The sequence below is a fragment of the Leguminivora glycinivorella genome, chromosome 10 (genome assembly GCF_023078275.1).
Source record: "Leguminivora glycinivorella isolate SPB_JAAS2020 chromosome 10, LegGlyc_1.1, whole genome shotgun sequence".
NCBI classification, from domain to species: Eukaryota; Metazoa; Arthropoda; class Insecta; order Lepidoptera; family Tortricidae; genus Leguminivora; species Leguminivora glycinivorella.
In genome coordinates this window covers 20,605,553-20,622,884 of record NC_062980.1, presented here as the reverse complement: position 1 = coordinate 20,622,884, position 17,332 = coordinate 20,605,553, and the positions used below count along the sequence as shown (strand labels likewise).

Genomic DNA, 17,332 nt, shown 5'->3' with positions numbered 1-17,332 from the left:
CACCATACTTCTTTAATCATTTTCTAGAATAACTTTCGTGAATTACACACTGTTACCTGGATTTTGACACAACGTTTGGTGAAAAAGCATGTATATGGTCCACATGACTTTTTTTCTGGGATGTTAAGTTGGTAGCAATGTAACGCAGTACGTTAAACCCCAAAAACAAGTCCCCCCCCCCCCCATTTTACTTCTCGTATGTTAAAATACTCGCAAGTTCAGGATTCTATTCTCGAACCACTCGCTTCGCTCGTGGTTCAACAATAGAATCCTTTCACTTGCTCGTTTTTCAATTCCACACTCGGCGTTAAAATACAACTTTGCCCCCTTGTATAACAATAGTACATTACATCAGAGGCCGGGAAAATGAGGATTTCCGGCCAAGTGGGTATATAGGGATACGAGGCCGGGAATCCGTTTTCACGCCGAGGCATGTATAGTGCTTTTCTCAAACATACAATGAAATAAAAAAAAATGCTCTAAAGGACAATATTTTATAAAAAAAAGTTACTTTGCAGGCCTAGGCCTAAAAAATAATATGAAATCCCTTTACAGTCCTCTCGAGTTGTTGCGCCCAAAAAGCGATACTTCCCAGCCCATTTTAAGGAACGTAAAGACAATATTTCATTGCATGTTTGAGAAAATAACTATTAAGTATCTGTGCACGACCCTGTAAATGACAAAATAAAAGTAGGTACGAGTAGAAAAAAGAAATAACTTACGTTTGAATATTCTGTAAGTCGGCCGTATCTTGAATGTCAATAGCGTACCTTTTGATAGTGCTTGGGCACCGGTTGGTTCGTGAATTTGTTCTCGGCCACTTTTGCCGTAAACAAGTCTTCTAGGGTATCTTCTATGTAGGGAATCTGAAAAAGATACAATTTTCCCTTTGCAGTATATGTGTGGGAACGGAACTTAAGATGATGGCGTGAAACGGAACGTTGTATGATAGTAGTGACAGGTGTGAAAGGCGATGGGAGAACGGTTTGAATGGGGAGCGAGCGAGCTTGTGAGAAATTAATATAAAATTGTATAAATTAGTTTTACTTGGCGAAATAAAACTACTGAAGTGTTTTCCTGGTTTTCTTATTAGAGACATAACAATATCCCACATATGTTATTTATTGCATTTATTGATATTGAACTCATAGTTTTAGAAGCGAGTGGTAGCCGAGTGGATAAGACGCCCGACTTTCAAACCGGAGGTCGCGGGTTAACACCATTGTACACCACATTTAGGGCCGGTAGCATCAAACCCTCTGTCACCGTTAAAGCGTTCGTTAAATTTTATTGTATGGGAAGTTCCATAGGTGTCTACAACTCTACAGCGTGACAATGATGTGTCTGAGCATTTTCAGAATTTGGGGCCCCCCAATTAGCTTGTTAACAAAAATTAACTCGCTGTCAGTTTTGTGACGACAATTAAGCATAAAATCTGTTTAAAAATTTTATTTTTTCGCATTCTGAATGTAGATTATCGCAACTATGGGAACAAATCAAATTATTTTAACAAATATTTTGATTTTGTGTTTTTAAGTAGTCACACTACTACAAGCACCTACTGCTTGCCCTTAGAGTTGGTCAAAGACGACTAGTCTTACAAAGATGGTATATAGAAGAGAAATTTCGACGGCTTCCGCTGTGACGGGGTGGCCTAGGGGTTCATGGCGTTAGCCCGGATTGCTAAAGATGCCGGTTCGAATCCGGCCTTCGCCACCACGGTGGTGTCCGTAATTTTTTCTGTAATATATGACATATTGTTTGGATTTTTGTAGATTATCGCTTAAAGTTTATGCAATTAACACAAAAACAATATTTGTAAAGAAATTTCATGCTCAATTATCGTCACAAAACTGACAGTGAGTAAATTTTTGTTAACAACTTACGCTAATTGGGGTGTCCCAAATTCTGAAAATGCTCGTCTGTCAAATGTGGTTGATGCAACTGACCCTTAATGGCAAATAAATAATTTCATTTCATTTCAAATCCCGGCTCGTTCGTACCAATGAGTTTTCTGAACTTACGTACGAAATATCAGAGTATTTTGCAGCCAAGGATAACAATGGTATTAAGTAATAAGTGATTTCCGTAAGTTAAAAGTAAAATTTAAAATAAATTTACCTGGTTCCTTTTAAAAGTCCTAGGATTTGGTGCGTAGCCAATCGGACCCTGCATTTTCATTGTGTTCAGGACCTCTGGGTCGATCGGCTTTGGTTTTCTGTAGATCAATTTAATATTTAAGTTGTCATATCAAAATACAGCGCTGATGAATCAAGTCCGCAAAGCGAAAAAAATATTAAGAAAAATCAATAAAAATGCTTAGATGCTTACAACTTTGGTTTATATTTGGTTAGATGGTTTAATATTTAACAATCTTAACAGGTACATACTAGTAAGTAAACATGGGTCGATATATATTTATCTAAAGCTTTATTCCTGTGTCGAGAGTTGACCGTGAACATTTTGTGATTATAAAATGCAAACAAGTAAGCGTACGTAATACTCCATACTCTTAAAACTTTAAGTAAAGGCACATCTCGGACACTGGTGATCAAATATATGAAAGAGGCGCGCTCCTAGCACACATTCTAAGCTCGTGTAGGTGAACGCGTACCATGCTTGTATGAGTGAGATATGACAGGTTGACTGTTCGCGTTTTTACAGGCGGTAACTGTGAGGTAACCGAGAGGGGGTCGGTGGCGCTTTCAGCGGGGAGCGGAAGTGGCCATACTGTACAATAGTATTCTTTATAGGCTACTTGACCTTTTTAAAAGTCTGTCTTATATGATTAAACACTGTCCAATTAACCGAAATAAAATATTATCATATTTTATTATGACTTAAAACAGCAAAAAATATATTTAAAATATACTTTTATGTAATCAGGCGAAAACAACACAGCCCTGTTAATCTATTCTGTGTATCCAGGTCATTCTATTCGAAAACAACATTTTCTGACTTTTTAAGTATGAAGGCATAAAGTTCAATATGTCAGTGATTGTTTTGACATGCAGTAAGGTTCGAATTCGATGACGTCACTACATCGCTGACAGCGTTTTCGGTGGCCAAAATAAATAAAAAATTACACACAATCATACACTTTTAATACCCAAAATCTACAAATATTGTTATTTTATGTCAAATACTACAGAAGACAATCATTTATTGGGCCAAATTCGATATGAGTCTAGTAGCCTATACTATGGTAAAGGTTAGGTCTTATGTGTAACCGCGGATCATGCATGCATCTTGTATTTAAGGTGGTACATACCTGTACCCCTTCTTAAAGAAGGCTGGAGGTAGTTCGTTGAACCATCTCGGGCCAGCCGCCAGTGACGGTAGGGGTACCGATGAAAATTGGAATGTTGACTCGTTGGGACCCGCGAACGGAATGTTTGGGGGGGCGTCGGCGAACTCAGTAGCTCTGTAAGAAATAAGGTGTGTCGTTCACGAACTATGAACTGTTAGGAATAAAATCCTGTGATGTAGTATGTATTTACCTATGTCAGTAGTACGTAAGCACTGCCTATATAATCGTGTACCTTGCCTAATATCAGTCAGAATAAATCATATATTCATCGAAGCTGTTGTTTCTCTAATGCCATCCGTACATGGCTACCCTGCCAGTGACCGAAAGGAACTGAATCTTTCCGTGCTCTGTGAATCGGTCTTTGCTCATTTAGTTCAGTATCGGATTAGCGAGCGCGAGCGGTTCGGAACGAGAACGAGCTAGCGCTACTTAGCAGAGCAACACAAAAACGTCAAGTTTTCATATTAAGCTTCGAGTACTTACAACCTTTCGGCCCTGAATTATTATTTGTATTATTTTGACACTATTCGGTCCCATTCGTTCTGATCTGTTCGATCGTATTGGTCGCTGGTCTGACTGAACTAAATGAACAAAAGGCCTAAAACAGCGAACTAGTTCGTGGGAGCGATTGAACGAGATCGGAGCGCTCCGATCAACGAACGAAACGGCGCAAGCCTAGTAAGAAATGATAAAACAATACACTTGTTTATTGGGATGTGTAATCAATTGTACATTTATTTGTTACTAGCTCGCGTTAAACTCGAAAACTGCGAAATGCTCCTTACAAACTTCCACTCCCCATTTTAGGGAAGTGGGGGGTTAGGAAGACACAAAACTAGCTATGTCACTCACCATCCCTTCAACTATCTCCGCTTAAAAAATCACGTCAATTCAGCCGTGATTTTTGCCGTCAAAGACGGACAAACAAGCACACACATACTTTCCCATTTATAATTTAAGTATGGATTACACGTAGCAAATGGAAATACGTAATCTATGCCTAGGCCTAACCCCAATGGAAAACAGGCATAAATATACGTACGAACTACATACGTTCGGACTTCTTAGGTAGGGTTTTAAGGGGCTGACAACACCCAATTGCGCAAAATTGATGTTACTTGCGTAGTTTTTTTAGACAAACTATTAGTTTTAGAAAGGCAAGTAAATTATATATTTTTATTCATTATATTTCAATGAACATATCCGTACTCGATACACGATTTAATGAAATTGGCTCGATAGAAAAAAATTGCAAAGATTAGTTCGTCATTTAACGGTTCTAAGTCGTTCAATTATTCACTTAATTGTCTTTAATTAAAATTACAATAACAAAAATATGCATACCTAAAACGTTAACGAAACATATTGCAAAAATAATGCATCTTTCTATTTTATTTTAATTATTTTCCGTTTTTTTCGTACCTAGCCGCCCTCTTTTAGTGACATCGCGTTCTCACTTACTCCCATACGAATAGACAGTGTCCGCTAGCGTCAAGGTCATTGGGTGTTGTCAGCGTCTTAATCAAGCAGCAGAAATAAGCTTACCTGGAGAAATTATTGAACACCGGCTCATGGTTATGCTGAGGTGAGAACAGATGTAAATGGCCCGCTTGGTCTCCAAAGACGAGCGCCTGGCTTGTGGCCGACACGTCCATTACACTGCAGAGAGAAGATTGCGTGTCGACCTGTAAACAAATAATAGGCAACTTGACTTTACTTAAAATAAAATATTTTATACCATGCACGGAATAAAACATCAGATAATTATAAGAAAACCGGCCAAGAGCGTGTCGGGCCTCGCTCAGTGTAGGGTTCCGTAGTTTTCCGTATTTTTCTCAAAAACTACTGAATCTATCAAGTTCAAAACAATTTTCCTAGAAAGTATTTATAAAGTTCTACTTTTGTGATTTTTTTCATATTTTTTAAACATATGGTTCAAAAGTTAGAGGGGGGGGGGGGCGCACTTTTTTTCCTTTAGGAGCGATTATTTCCGAAAATATTAATATTATCAAAAATCGATCTTAGTAAACCCTTATTCATTTTTAAATACCTATCCAACAATATATCACACGTTGGGGTCGGAATGAAAAAAAAAATCAGCCCCCACTTTACATGTATGCACTCACCTGGAACACGGAGCGGTCGTCGTGGCTGGCGTTGACGTGCAGCAGCGTGACGTGGCCGTCCCCGGACAGAGCCACCGCGCGCCCGGAGAACGCGGGCAGGTAGTGCAGGAGCAGCGGCGCCCCCGGGCTGCTCGCTGGACTAGAGGGCTACTCAGCCACAGGTGACTAACTAGAGCGCTGTCTCTCTCTTATGCGCGAAGCGCATATATCATTTAGAGCGCTGTCTCAGTCACTCTGAGCTCTGTATGCTCTTGCAATAAGCTTGTGTCTGTGTCGTTCTGGCATTTTGACAGCGCTCTAAGTTATATATGCGCTTCGCGCATAGGAGTGACAGACACAGCGCTCTAATTGTTATATGCGCTTCGCGCATAAGAGTGACAGAGACAGCGCTCTAGTAGATCATCTATTGGTCAGTAGCCCTCTAGAGTGAGTGCAGGTGTTCAGACGGCGGCGTGCTTGTGTCGGCTCCTACTCCCAGCACTCACCTGGAACACGGAGCGGTCGTCGTGGCTGGCGTTGACGTGCAGCAGCGTGACGTGGCCGTCCCCGGACAGAGCCACCGCGCGCCCGGAGAACGCGGGCAGGTAGTGCAGGAGCAGCGGCGGCGCCGCCGTGGCGCACGACCACGCCGCCTCGCTGGCCGCGCCGGCGCGCAGCCGGCGCACGTCCCACACGACCACGTACGTCTCCGCCACTGCTACGCCGTTCACACTGGTGACAATGAAAACATTCAGTATGGTAATGACTAATGACTATCAAGTTGCTTTCGTAAAAACTAGTGTCTATTATTAAATTAAAACGGGACTTAAGCGCGTAAACCTTCTACATTTATATTCAACCCGCTTCGGACGCGGCATTACCGTGACCAGTTGACCACGGACGTAATGTCACGTCCGAAACGTCGGGTTAAATATAAATGTAAGTTTTACGCGATTAAGTCCCGTTTGAATTTAATAATATGAGTGGAGATCGTGTTAGTTTAAATCAATACAACTAGTGTCTACGCTAAATCTTGCGATTAGTTGGTGACCCGCAGGCTATCAAGCAAAAAAATTGTCCGGATAAGATAACGCTAGGAAGAAGAGCAGAAAAGGTGGAGGGGTATTATTGCACAGCATTCCGCAGCGAGGTCCATCACGTGGATGCACGTGATGAGCATGTCGCCCTTTTTAGGGTTCCGTAGTCAACTAGGAACCCTTATAGTTTCGCCATGTCTGTCTGTCCGTCCGTCCGTCCGTCCGTCCGTCCGTCCGTCCGCGGATAATCTCAGTAACCGTAAGCACTAGAAAGCTGAAATTTTGTACCAATATGTATATCAATCACGCCAACAAAGTGCAAAAATAAAAAATGGAAAAAAATGTTTTATTAGGGTACCCCCCCTACATGTAAAGTGGGGGCTGATATTTTTTTACATTCCAACCCCAACGTGTGATATATTGTTGGATAGGTATTTAAAAATGAATAAGGGTTTACTAAGATCGTTTTTTGATAATATTAATATTTTCGGAAATAATCGCTTCTAAAGGAAAAAAAAATGCGTCCCCCCCCCTCTAACTTTTGAACCATATGATTAAAAAATATGAAAAAAATCACAAAAGTAGAACTTTATAAAGACTTTCTAGGAAAATTATTTTGAACTTGATAGGTTCAGTAGTTTTTGAGAAAAATACGAAAAACTACGGAACCCTACACTGGGCGTGGCCCGACACGCTCTTGGCCGGTTTTTTGTTTTGTAACGGTGGAGGAATATTATTCCAGCACTCGGTCGCTCGGTATCGGCAACTCACGACTGGAACCCGCAGGTGATGAGCAGGTCGCCCTGCATGTCCAGGTCGGAGAGGCAGGCGGAGTGCGCCCGAAACGTGTGCTGCGCCGTCGCGGGGCTCCGCAGGTCGCGGAGGCTCACGGAGCCGTTGGCGCTGCCGCAGGCGACTATGGAGCTCCCGCCGCCGCGGAGTACGGCGCAGCCTTCTTCTTGTATCGGCTGTCGAGATAAAAAATATTAGTGTTATGTCTGTGTCCTTATGTGCGAGATGTCATTCCCACATGTCATTTGATATTTGCCAGTCGCTTTTCGGTGAAGGAAAACATCGTGCGGAAGCCGGACTAATCCTAATAAGGCCTAGTTATCCTTCGGGTTGGAAGGTCAGATGGCAATCTCTTTCGTGGAAATAAGTGTCTACGCCTCACGAGCCGTGGCGAAAGCCAGGATAACGCAAGGAAGGACGATCATACCTGTGTGTCTCGCCAGATAAATATATCTATGACAATGACAGCTAACATTTATCTGACAGATATTATTTATCTGGCGATTGAAAAACAAGCCCTTAAACATAAAAACTACTTACTAATAAGTTTAAAACATTACAAATGAATAACTAATTTAAATGGTAATAATTCTACCAGTCACTCAAAATAAAATACAAAAAATAGTTGAAATTTCTTATGCACACAACAAACAAAACCTAAAATTTGTGGATAATGTACTTTCTGTCATCCGTTTTTGAAGTATCAAGTGTGTCACTTAACTTCAAACTCGGGTAAATCCATTCTGCTATAAGTTTGATTCTGTTTCAAAATTAAAGCAGAATGGATTTAGGTACCCAAGTTTGAAGCTAAGGAAGACAAGAGTTTCTTTACCAATTGGTGTGTCAATATGTTTTTTTTTTTGACAGAAATCATAAAATACTTATTACTCGGGTTTTCAGCCAACACTCTTATTCCCTCATTCATAAAAAAAGTTACTGAACTGATTAGTTAAAAGTGTTTTGTCCCAGTTATGTTGACTAACATATCTGTGAGAATAATGTGTTTTGGAAACTACTTACAATGACAGTTTCCACCAGCTTCGTAAGGTCCAAATCTATCAGTTTGTCTTGATGTCCACCCATCATCAGTTTGGTTGAATTCACTTGGTATAGGCACTGCATGTCTGTCATGTTGCGAGATCTGTGGAGCAACTGGTGAACTTTTATGATGTCTAATCTGGTTACTAAAAAAGAGAGAGCCTGTCATAGACATACAGTCACCGGCATAAAGAAGTGATGACTTCTGTACCTTATTGCTTTTAATCATTTGACAATTTCGTATGACATTTCAAACAAGATGTTAATATGACAAGGTACAGACTTTACTATTTACTTGATATCTAATGTATCATATGTATTAAGAAAAATGTGTAAGTATTGTTATAGACACACCAAGTCAAGCATTGAATGGCAAAAAGCTGTGTTTGGTGTATTATGGCATGTCTTACACGATTTTATTGAGTTTACGCATAGACATATGTAACTCCGTATAGACAGCTACAGTCTAAGAAAAAAACGTACTTCAGTACCATACAGAAAAAGGTACGGTGGCCTAGATGGCACTACACCTTTGGGCTATGCTCAGCTAGATGGCGCTAATATTAATATTTAACATTTTAACACATATCAAGCTAAGAATATGGGCCAAATTGTCAAAAGTGAGGTTCAAAAGTTTTAAGCCTGTGTCAAGAGATGGCAGTCTATGCACTGTGATTACACATTTTACTTCGACAGTAACTCTCTATAATACTTGATCCTCTTTGGCTTACGGAACACTTTGAGGATGGGTAAAGTTTTTACCACATATAAAAAATCACATTATTGTCCCAGAGCTGTAAGAACCTCTTTTTGACACATGACAGCGTCCACAATACGTAAACTCGCGCAACCTAATGACATTTTAAATAAAATTCTGTAATAACATTTTAAATAATATATTTAAAAAAAATTATACTTTCTATTTGTAGAGGTTTACAATGTTCACAACTATTCCAAATTTCAAGTTGATAGCATTAGTAGTTCTCGAGATATTTAGGAATGTGACAGACGGACAGACAGACGGACAGAGTTTTCCTGTTGTAAAACAAAAATCAATCTTAAAAAACAATATTTCGCTTATTTAAACATAATCTAACACATGTTACATTTTTGCGGATCTTCGTTAGTGAGTATTTTACGATATTAATTTATCTTGCAGGATTTACTTATTATGTCATTTATCATTCATTTTTATTTTTAAACTAGTGCTGTGGCAGAGTCTGTCATTTCGATTCAAATGACATTTCAGTAAGTTGATAGAAATCGTATATTTGTTTAAGCGCCTCCTTGCATATAGGGCCTAATCGATTCAACCAATTCGAAATTAATTGTTAGATTTGGCAAACGATTTGTCTTAGCCACATCGCAACATACTTCAAAACAAATGTGTCAAAAATGTGAACTTACAGATCCAGGACAATAATTACTAATAAAGTTTTTAAAGTTTAAAAAAAAATCAGCCTTGTGTCACTTCCCGGGAACACATAATCTTGGTTTAGGTTGGATTTCTTTTGATGAAATTTAGTATTATCTACTTTGTGTTTTCATTCTATAATAAATGAAACTTTGTTAAAACAAGATTATACATTTAAATATGTTTTGCACCCCTGTTTCATCAAAAGTTTCATTCAAAAGAAAATCTTTTTAAGTTTTTTAAATGTAAAAAGTAGCAAAATAAATTATACTGACCTGTGAGTATGTTTTGGTACTCCTCTTCTTATCTGATGGCGGAGCGACGTTTTCGTCAAAGCGTAAATACCATTCTCCATCGTGAGTATGTCTCTCACTTCTTCAGACTCGTGAACTTGGAAAGATGTGTACTTTTGCATGGCTGGGCCATAGTAAGATGTCACGTGACCCTAAAATATGTAAATTTGTGTTAAAATTTAGTTTTCTACAAGATAACAAATGTGACATGGTATTTGGGGATAGGCTGATCATCTAAGGGTAGGTATTCTGTGGATTATGGAGGTTTAAACCTGCAGGCTTGTTTCAATCAACCTACACATCAAACACAGTTCTATAAAAAATATACATATTTATTAATAATAACATAATTATTACTATATACAATAAATCATACATAATTATTACTATTATATATTAGATATAAGTAGAACATAAAATTGACTATGTTCCGAAGTGGGCGTAAATAGCTGCGACACAGTTTATACTAATGCAGCTGATTACGAACAATTTTGTTACGAAATGTATGTTATTATGTTCAATAAAAATCTTTAAAATAATTAGTAATATGCAGGCTGTTGTAAAAACTGGTATGGCCTGAATGCAATAATAAACATGAAAATTGTCATAAATAATCTTTTATATTTGATTTGCTTGTCTAGTTTATTTTTAAATTAAGTCACACTTTGTGCTGGGCCCCATTTTCTAAAACACTTGATTACTTCTTGCTTGCTTATGGAACATTTGGTGACAGTATGTAGGCTTAACCACGCTTAGCTCTAGTATTGGCAGTGTAAGGGTTAAGCTGTGAACTTGAAACTGTACAAAATAAACAAATATGGAAATATACTAAGATTCTAAACAAAATATACTCACCCCCTGGTTCCCCATCCAGATTAACTCCTCAAACTTGTCAAACTGCACAGCAGAGACGCCAAACCTGTCTCCACCATCCACCAGGATAGTGCTCCGCACTTCATACTCCCCTTCTTGAGACGGCATCATGTACTGCGGAGTGTATTCTGCTGCGTAGGGATCTAGAATAAAGGAGATGCTTGAAGATCTTGGATTTATTAGAAGTTGACAGTGATTTTGACAGCCCATGGCCCATTTCTCAAAGCTGAAATTTCCAAGTTACAAGCAGAAGTCTCTAATCATTTTGTCATATTAGACATTGACTACCACTTGTAACTTGTAACTTGTAGCTTCGAGAAATGGTGTACATGTTTTTTGAACATCAAAACTTCTTTAAAATGATAATGTCCTTGCATGGGAAAAATTCCTGTTAGCTTGTTATGAGGTATTGTGTCTCAGTTGAAGTGAGTACCTATTGGAATAGAACATGCACTTAACAGTCAATCAGTATAATCATTTTAACTTAAAAATATGATAATACAAGACCATCAAGAATTCCAAAAAAATATGGAATATAATATATATACACTGAACTAATGTATATACACTAGAATGCCCTGGTTGGTCTGAAGCACTCAAAGCTCTTTATGCAGAGGGTAGACTCTGGATGGAGCAAAAAGCTAGGAAAGCTAGGCATAAGACACCTCCAAATTATAACGGGGGTGTTCACAGGCCATTACGGGGTCAAAGGAATTTTGGCCAAGATGGGACACGCCGACAACACTGATTGTCGCATGTGTGGCGAAGAGGAAGAGACCGTCAGACATTTAATGTGTGAATGTCACGCCCTCGCCAGACAAAGAATGAAGAACTTCAGAGCAGGCTACCTGGCACCGAAGGACTTCAGAGAGCTACCCATGAGCCTCATCACCCGATACGTGGAAATGGTCGAGAAGCTCCTGAATAGCTGAAGGATCTTAGGATCGTAGGGGGTAATTGCACAAAAGATCCCGATGGGTCGAAGTGTATCCGTAAGGGCCCCCGCAGATTTAAGATAAGATAAGATAATATATATACACTTATATAGCCCAAATATGCACGCTTCTATGGTTTTAATTTAAACTTTAGAATAAAACAAGTAAACAAACAAAAATCAAACCGAAGGGCATGCTGCTTTAATACTCATTCAATTCTTACAAGCCACTTTCATATTGGTATTTGTAAAGACGTGATTTTTAGGCAATATTAAAGATTCAGTAGGTAGTATTGGCAATTTCTAAAGAGGGTAAAATAGATTTTTTTTTTATTACAACCTTCTGTCAACTTCAAGTATGTATCACTATGAATTACTTGGGGTATTGAATGTGTAAATATTCATATAAACATCCCATACGCATGATTTAAAATTACCTGTTAAAAGGTGATCGGCTGGCATACACAAATCGTTAAAATGGTACTCCATTTTCAGAACGTGAATGCGATTTTTATTCAAACACGGGGGTAAGTAAGATCAAAACATTATGTTATTAACACATAATTTAAATAAGCTACCGGCTTTAACGATAAATTAGTGATTTCATTACCCGGTGCAGAATACGCAAGCAAAATCGCATCACAAACCAACGCAAACCACTTAAAATAGTACAGTAAACAACAGTGCATAACCGATGTCGGGCGATGTCAAAATGCTAGTAATTTAATTACACTCGAAATTCTTCACAAATAAGATCTAAAATCTGTGTTTACGTATACAATAGAGCATGATCTGTGTCGCCTACTGTACGTTAGTGACATGGCGTACCGAAGAGACAACGGAATCTTTACGCTATTGTGCACTTATGCAACAACTGTTGCTAAACGACAATGAAGCTTATTACATGTTAGATAGGTTTTAAAATTCTGTAGTATTTTTGGGTCTAATTGATATTAAAAAGAAGTGTCAGCGGCAGCACAAGACCTGCATCGTATGTCAATTGCGTTAGACATTTTTTAGGGTTCCGTAGTCAACTAGGAACCCTTATAGTTTCGCCATGTCTGTCTGTCTGTCCGTCCGTCCGTCCGTCCGTCCGTCCGTCCGTCCGTCCGTCCGTCCGTCCGTCCGTCCGTCCGTCCGCGGATAATCTCAGTAACTGTAAGCACTAGAAAGCTGAAATTTGGTACCAATAGGTATATCAATCACGCCAACAAAGTGCAAAAATAAAAAATGGAAAAAAATGTTTTATTAGGGTAGCCCCCTACATGTAAAGTGGGGGCTGATTTTTTTTTTCATTCCAACCCTAACGTGTGATATATTGTTGGATAGGTATTTAAAAATGAATAAGGGTTTACTAAGATAGTTTTATGATAATACTAATATTTTCGGAAATAATCGCTCCTAAAGGAAAAAAAGTGCGTCCCCCCCTCTAACTTTTGAACTATTATTATTATTATTATTTATTATTATTTATTAATCAGAACAACAACTATAGTTTGTAAAAATTCTTTCATATGTTTAAAAAATATGAAAAAAATCACAAAAGTAGAACTTTATAAAGACTTTCTAGGAAAATTGTTTTGAACTTGATAGGTTCAGTAGTTTTTGAGAAAAATACGGAAAACTACGGAACCCTACACTGAGCGTGGCCCGACACGCTCTTGGCCGGTTTTCTGATTTTTAAACGCAAACGTGTTGGAGTTTAACTTAAATAAAAGTTGTTGACGTAAGTTTATTGGTGTAAGTTTTTATTGTATGAAAGTGAATGTACTTTTATTTCCAATTTTCCATTAATTCTCATCGAGACAATTCTTGAAACCGCAAACACAGTTTGCGTTGTTTTTTTTTTTCAGAGTTCTTCCTAATTCCATCATCAGATCGAGGTCGGATCAGCTCAATAGTCGCATAATATTGCAATGTCTCCCCATTTTGATAACTTGCAAATTTTCAGTTCCATTGGAAGTTGAGAAGGGGGTCAAATTTAACCCGTACAAAAATTACTTACAATTTATTTCAGGATTTGTCATACTCAATCAGTTCCTAAAAGTCATCATATTATTCACATGACAAATAAATGAAGCAGGATTACATTTCGGCCAATTTTTTGGAAAAGTGTTCATATTCCTTATTAAATTAATAAAATAACAACTGTGCTGAAGCAAATATATTTAATGATGATAAGTTACAATAAAAAAAATCTATAAAATATTGGAATTAAATATTATTAGCTGCTTATGTCGAAACTTAATTAACAGTGGTCGGTAGAAAATGCTGGTAGTAGCCCTTGGTGAACTCTGTCATGAGGTCAGGCATCGCTTCGGGCAATGTGGTGACGAAACGGGCAGGGCTGCCGGAGTATCTGGCGAATGAGGGTACTACTGTCTCAGCGGGCAGTACGGAGTTGTCTTCGATCATACAGCAGTCTTTTAGGACACATCTTCTGCCCTGTAAATAGAAATAAATAAAATAAAAATTCCTTTTATTCTAATTACAAGTAGGTAATTAGGTATTACATTTTTTTTACATGATTTTTTATTTAATTATGCTGGCGCATTAGACCCTTTTTGGGTGAAGGCCTTCTCCATCGATTATAGAAATATAATTGTAAAACTCGGTGGACACGAAATGCCTATACGAGTAATCCCATTGTTTTGTCTGTTGTGTCTGGAGTAGAGTTCTGCAAGGTGTTAAATAGAAACCAATGATAGTGAAATAAGTCATTATTCCATCATAACAGCAAGTTTGGCTATATTTTACAATTTTTTTAAATACATCTTATTTCTACAAAGTATTAGGAATTTGTTATTAAGTTGATTTTGTTAAATGATTGTAAGTATAGCCCAAAGGACAGAAAGTCTGAACTTTCTTGTGGCTGACAACATAGTCACTTGGCTATAGTTTCAAAACGATTGAAAAGTCAACAAATACTTACTATAACTACATTTTTCCCAATGTAAACATAAGAACCAACCACTGCGGCATTGACCACAGTATTTTCCCCAACGTAAACATGGTCACCCATTTGAAGCGGGAAGAACGCTACTCTGTAACAGAAAACAAATAATTATTACACACCGTGTTTTTGTTGTTTTCCGTTAAGTTCGTCACGCAGTTGGGTTCATCATCAGGCACCATCCTGTATATTGCTTTTTGTTAAATTCGAAAAAACATTTTTTTTTTCGTTTCCATACATAATAAATGGATTAATTAGTGTGAGAGGACCTTTATCACCTTATGTGAACATTAAAGTCATTGTCAAGTGTCTGACGGCACATTAGGAAGTGATAAGGGATGCCACACACATCTTCAGTAATTAATTTTTTTTTTAATAATTCAATAACCGTAAGAGTTAAGAGGCTAATTTCTTAGAGAAATTGATTGTATTTGAACTAAAAAAATCTTCCCTTAAAGTTAATGGAATTCAATAAAAACAGGGTGTGTAATGAAATGACTTTTCTCATACAAAAATAACTAAACAAAATTGGTGTGGGTTAAACAAAACACCTTGATGGTAATGAGGTTTGTCTGTTAGTTCAATTTGTACATGTTTGTTTGTCCGGACTTGTTTGTACACTCATGAACTTTAATTGTTGAGCCATTTAGAGGCCACAATAATTTTGCTATGTCATAGTTAAGCTATGGCGTGTCCAGTATAAAATGAGCTAGAAGTGGATAAACAATTAAAGTCCGTGACTGTACATAAAGGTTTTGATGCATGATCCTTGACTTATTTATTACTCTAATTGTTTGTCCATAATTTCTATGTCTCTTTTTAAAGACCGCATAGTAAGTAATCAATTAAGTCAATTAGAGACTAGGTATAACAAATCTATAAGTAGGTAATCGTCAAAGTGAAATCAAAGTTTAGAAACAAGTAGAAAGATCACCAACCACCAATTTTGTAATGTTTGTGTTTCCAACATGTGTTACGAATAATATATACAGAAACCAATACCTTAAAATACGTAATATATTATAATAGTTACCAAATAACCTGTCTTCTTTTTTTTGTATTCAAATGTAGGTGGAATTTAATGGACCGGTATTAAATTATGTACTTATTAGGTAATAATAAGTTTAGGTATTGCATGTTTAGTTGTAGTTCACTGGTAAAAGACACCTATGTAAGTTGTGGTTACCCATAATTAGATAAGCATCAGTTAAGACCTTTTGTAACTAGATTTAAAAGCAAGTTGGTAATCCTAAATAAATAAATAATAATAATTCTCAATAAACCCTCATAAGTATTTATGTGTCCCTTTGTTCCTCTAACATAGTTTGTACTCACCCTTTACTGAACTTCTTGAAAGGTGGTCGTATAACAGACCCTTTACTGATGATACAAAAACGTCCTGTCTTGACGTTCGCCAGGTCGCCCCTTATGATTGCTTCGCTTTGAACGATAACTTTGCCGTGAAGAATGATATTTTGCGAACCACATAGCACTGTTTGTCTGCTCACTTTGTTACCAGAAGCCTGCGAAAAATAGTTTTATGTTAAAACTGAGTTTTATGAAATAATTGTTGGAAGAAAAGCGAGTTATGCTCTCTTACTGTTTCCACATATTCAGATTTGTTGTAATAAATGTCTTGAAGCTCCATTTTGTAAGATTTATATTAAATAATTAAAGTAAGTTCCTAATTTGTCGAAGAATTACTCATCAGGCATCAACAAATACGAGTTCAGTAAGTGTCAACTAACTGTCAATGTCAGTGTCAGACATGCTGTCAAAATGACAATTTGTGCTATCTGAGCTACTGTTAAAACTGATGCGAAGTGGAAGAGTTATCTTTAAATATTTAAAAGTTCATATTAATATTTTTAATAATCACACATAGTGTCAAAATTCAAAAATATTACACTTTTTATTAATTATTTTTATATAATTAAGGGTATTTTTTTTTTCAATTACGGTTCACTCGTTGCTGGCAACTTAAAACAAAAAATATTGTATAGCAGCCATTATCTCAAGCAGAAAAAAAAATACTTATTTTTTCCTATGTTTTAATGGCATCCAATTTAGTTTTTGGCTTTGGTTGCCATTACTAGAAGCTATTAGAATTGAATTTATTATTTAATTTAAAATTATTGCATTTACATGTTTAACAAAATAAACCGAATTACTCGTGTATTTATTACCATAAATATATTTATATAAATTATTTTATTAGATTAAAATGTGGCTGACAATATATTCAGCCCAACTTAAAAACCTAGTATTCATACAAGCAAAATAATAATAATTGGCGCCAAAGCAAAACTTTTTGTAACGGTTTTGGAAAACTCAAATTCAAAGTTTTTCATGAATAATTGTTGTCCAAAGTGAATAATTTAAATGGATAGATATATTATTAGAGAGACACGTGGGGCTGGTGAGACAATTATTTCATATTTCAGTTAGTGATCTATAATAAATAAAAACGAGAACAGATATCGTTAGAGTACAATTATTTTTTCAGAGTGTCTACAGGGAAATCAAATAATAGCTTTCCCAACGAGTCCTTCAGGGAATAATATGATGTAAGTATTTTTTTAG

General features: G+C 37.1%; 3 protein-coding genes across 3 annotated transcripts in view; 1 reads left to right on the top strand and 2 right to left on the bottom strand.

Annotated features, from left to right (window-relative positions):
• Positions 1-12,456, bottom strand: part of LOC125230542 (PAN2-PAN3 deadenylation complex catalytic subunit PAN2) — a 34,787-nt gene extending 22,331 nt beyond the window's left edge. The window contains exons 1-10 of the mRNA XM_048135723.1: positions 12,234-12,456; positions 10,845-11,005; positions 9,972-10,141; positions 8,265-8,385; positions 7,224-7,420; positions 5,922-6,147; positions 4,856-4,995; positions 3,272-3,424; positions 2,122-2,218; positions 771-866 (exon numbers count right to left, since the gene is read on the bottom strand). Coding sequence (XP_047991680.1) covers positions 771-866; positions 2,122-2,218; positions 3,272-3,424; positions 4,856-4,995; positions 5,922-6,147; positions 7,224-7,420; positions 8,265-8,385; positions 9,972-10,141; positions 10,845-11,005; positions 12,234-12,285 — 1,413 coding nt within the window. The 5' untranslated portion in view covers positions 12,286-12,456. The remainder of the gene's footprint in view (positions 1-770; positions 867-2,121; positions 2,219-3,271; positions 3,425-4,855; positions 4,996-5,921; positions 6,148-7,223; positions 7,421-8,264; positions 8,386-9,971; positions 10,142-10,844; positions 11,006-12,233) is intronic.
• A 1,491-nt stretch (positions 12,457-13,947) lies between these two features.
• LOC125230509 (dynactin subunit 5) lies at positions 13,948-16,482 on the bottom strand. The gene is made up of 4 exons (XM_048135684.1): positions 16,350-16,482; positions 16,085-16,272; positions 14,729-14,840; positions 13,948-14,241 (listed from the first exon to the last, which is right to left on the bottom strand). The coding sequence occupies exons 1-4, from the start codon at positions 16,395-16,397 to the stop codon at positions 14,041-14,043; spliced, it is 549 nt and encodes a 182-aa protein (XP_047991641.1). The 5' UTR covers positions 16,398-16,482; the 3' UTR covers positions 13,948-14,040.
• Positions 16,483-17,311: 829 nt separating this feature from the next.
• Positions 17,312-17,332, top strand: part of LOC125230428 — a 28,667-nt gene continuing 28,646 nt past the window's right edge. The window contains exon 1 of the mRNA XM_048135565.1: positions 17,312-17,316. Within this exon, the coding sequence (XP_047991522.1) occupies positions 17,312-17,316 (5 nt within the window). The remainder of the gene's footprint in view (positions 17,317-17,332) is intronic.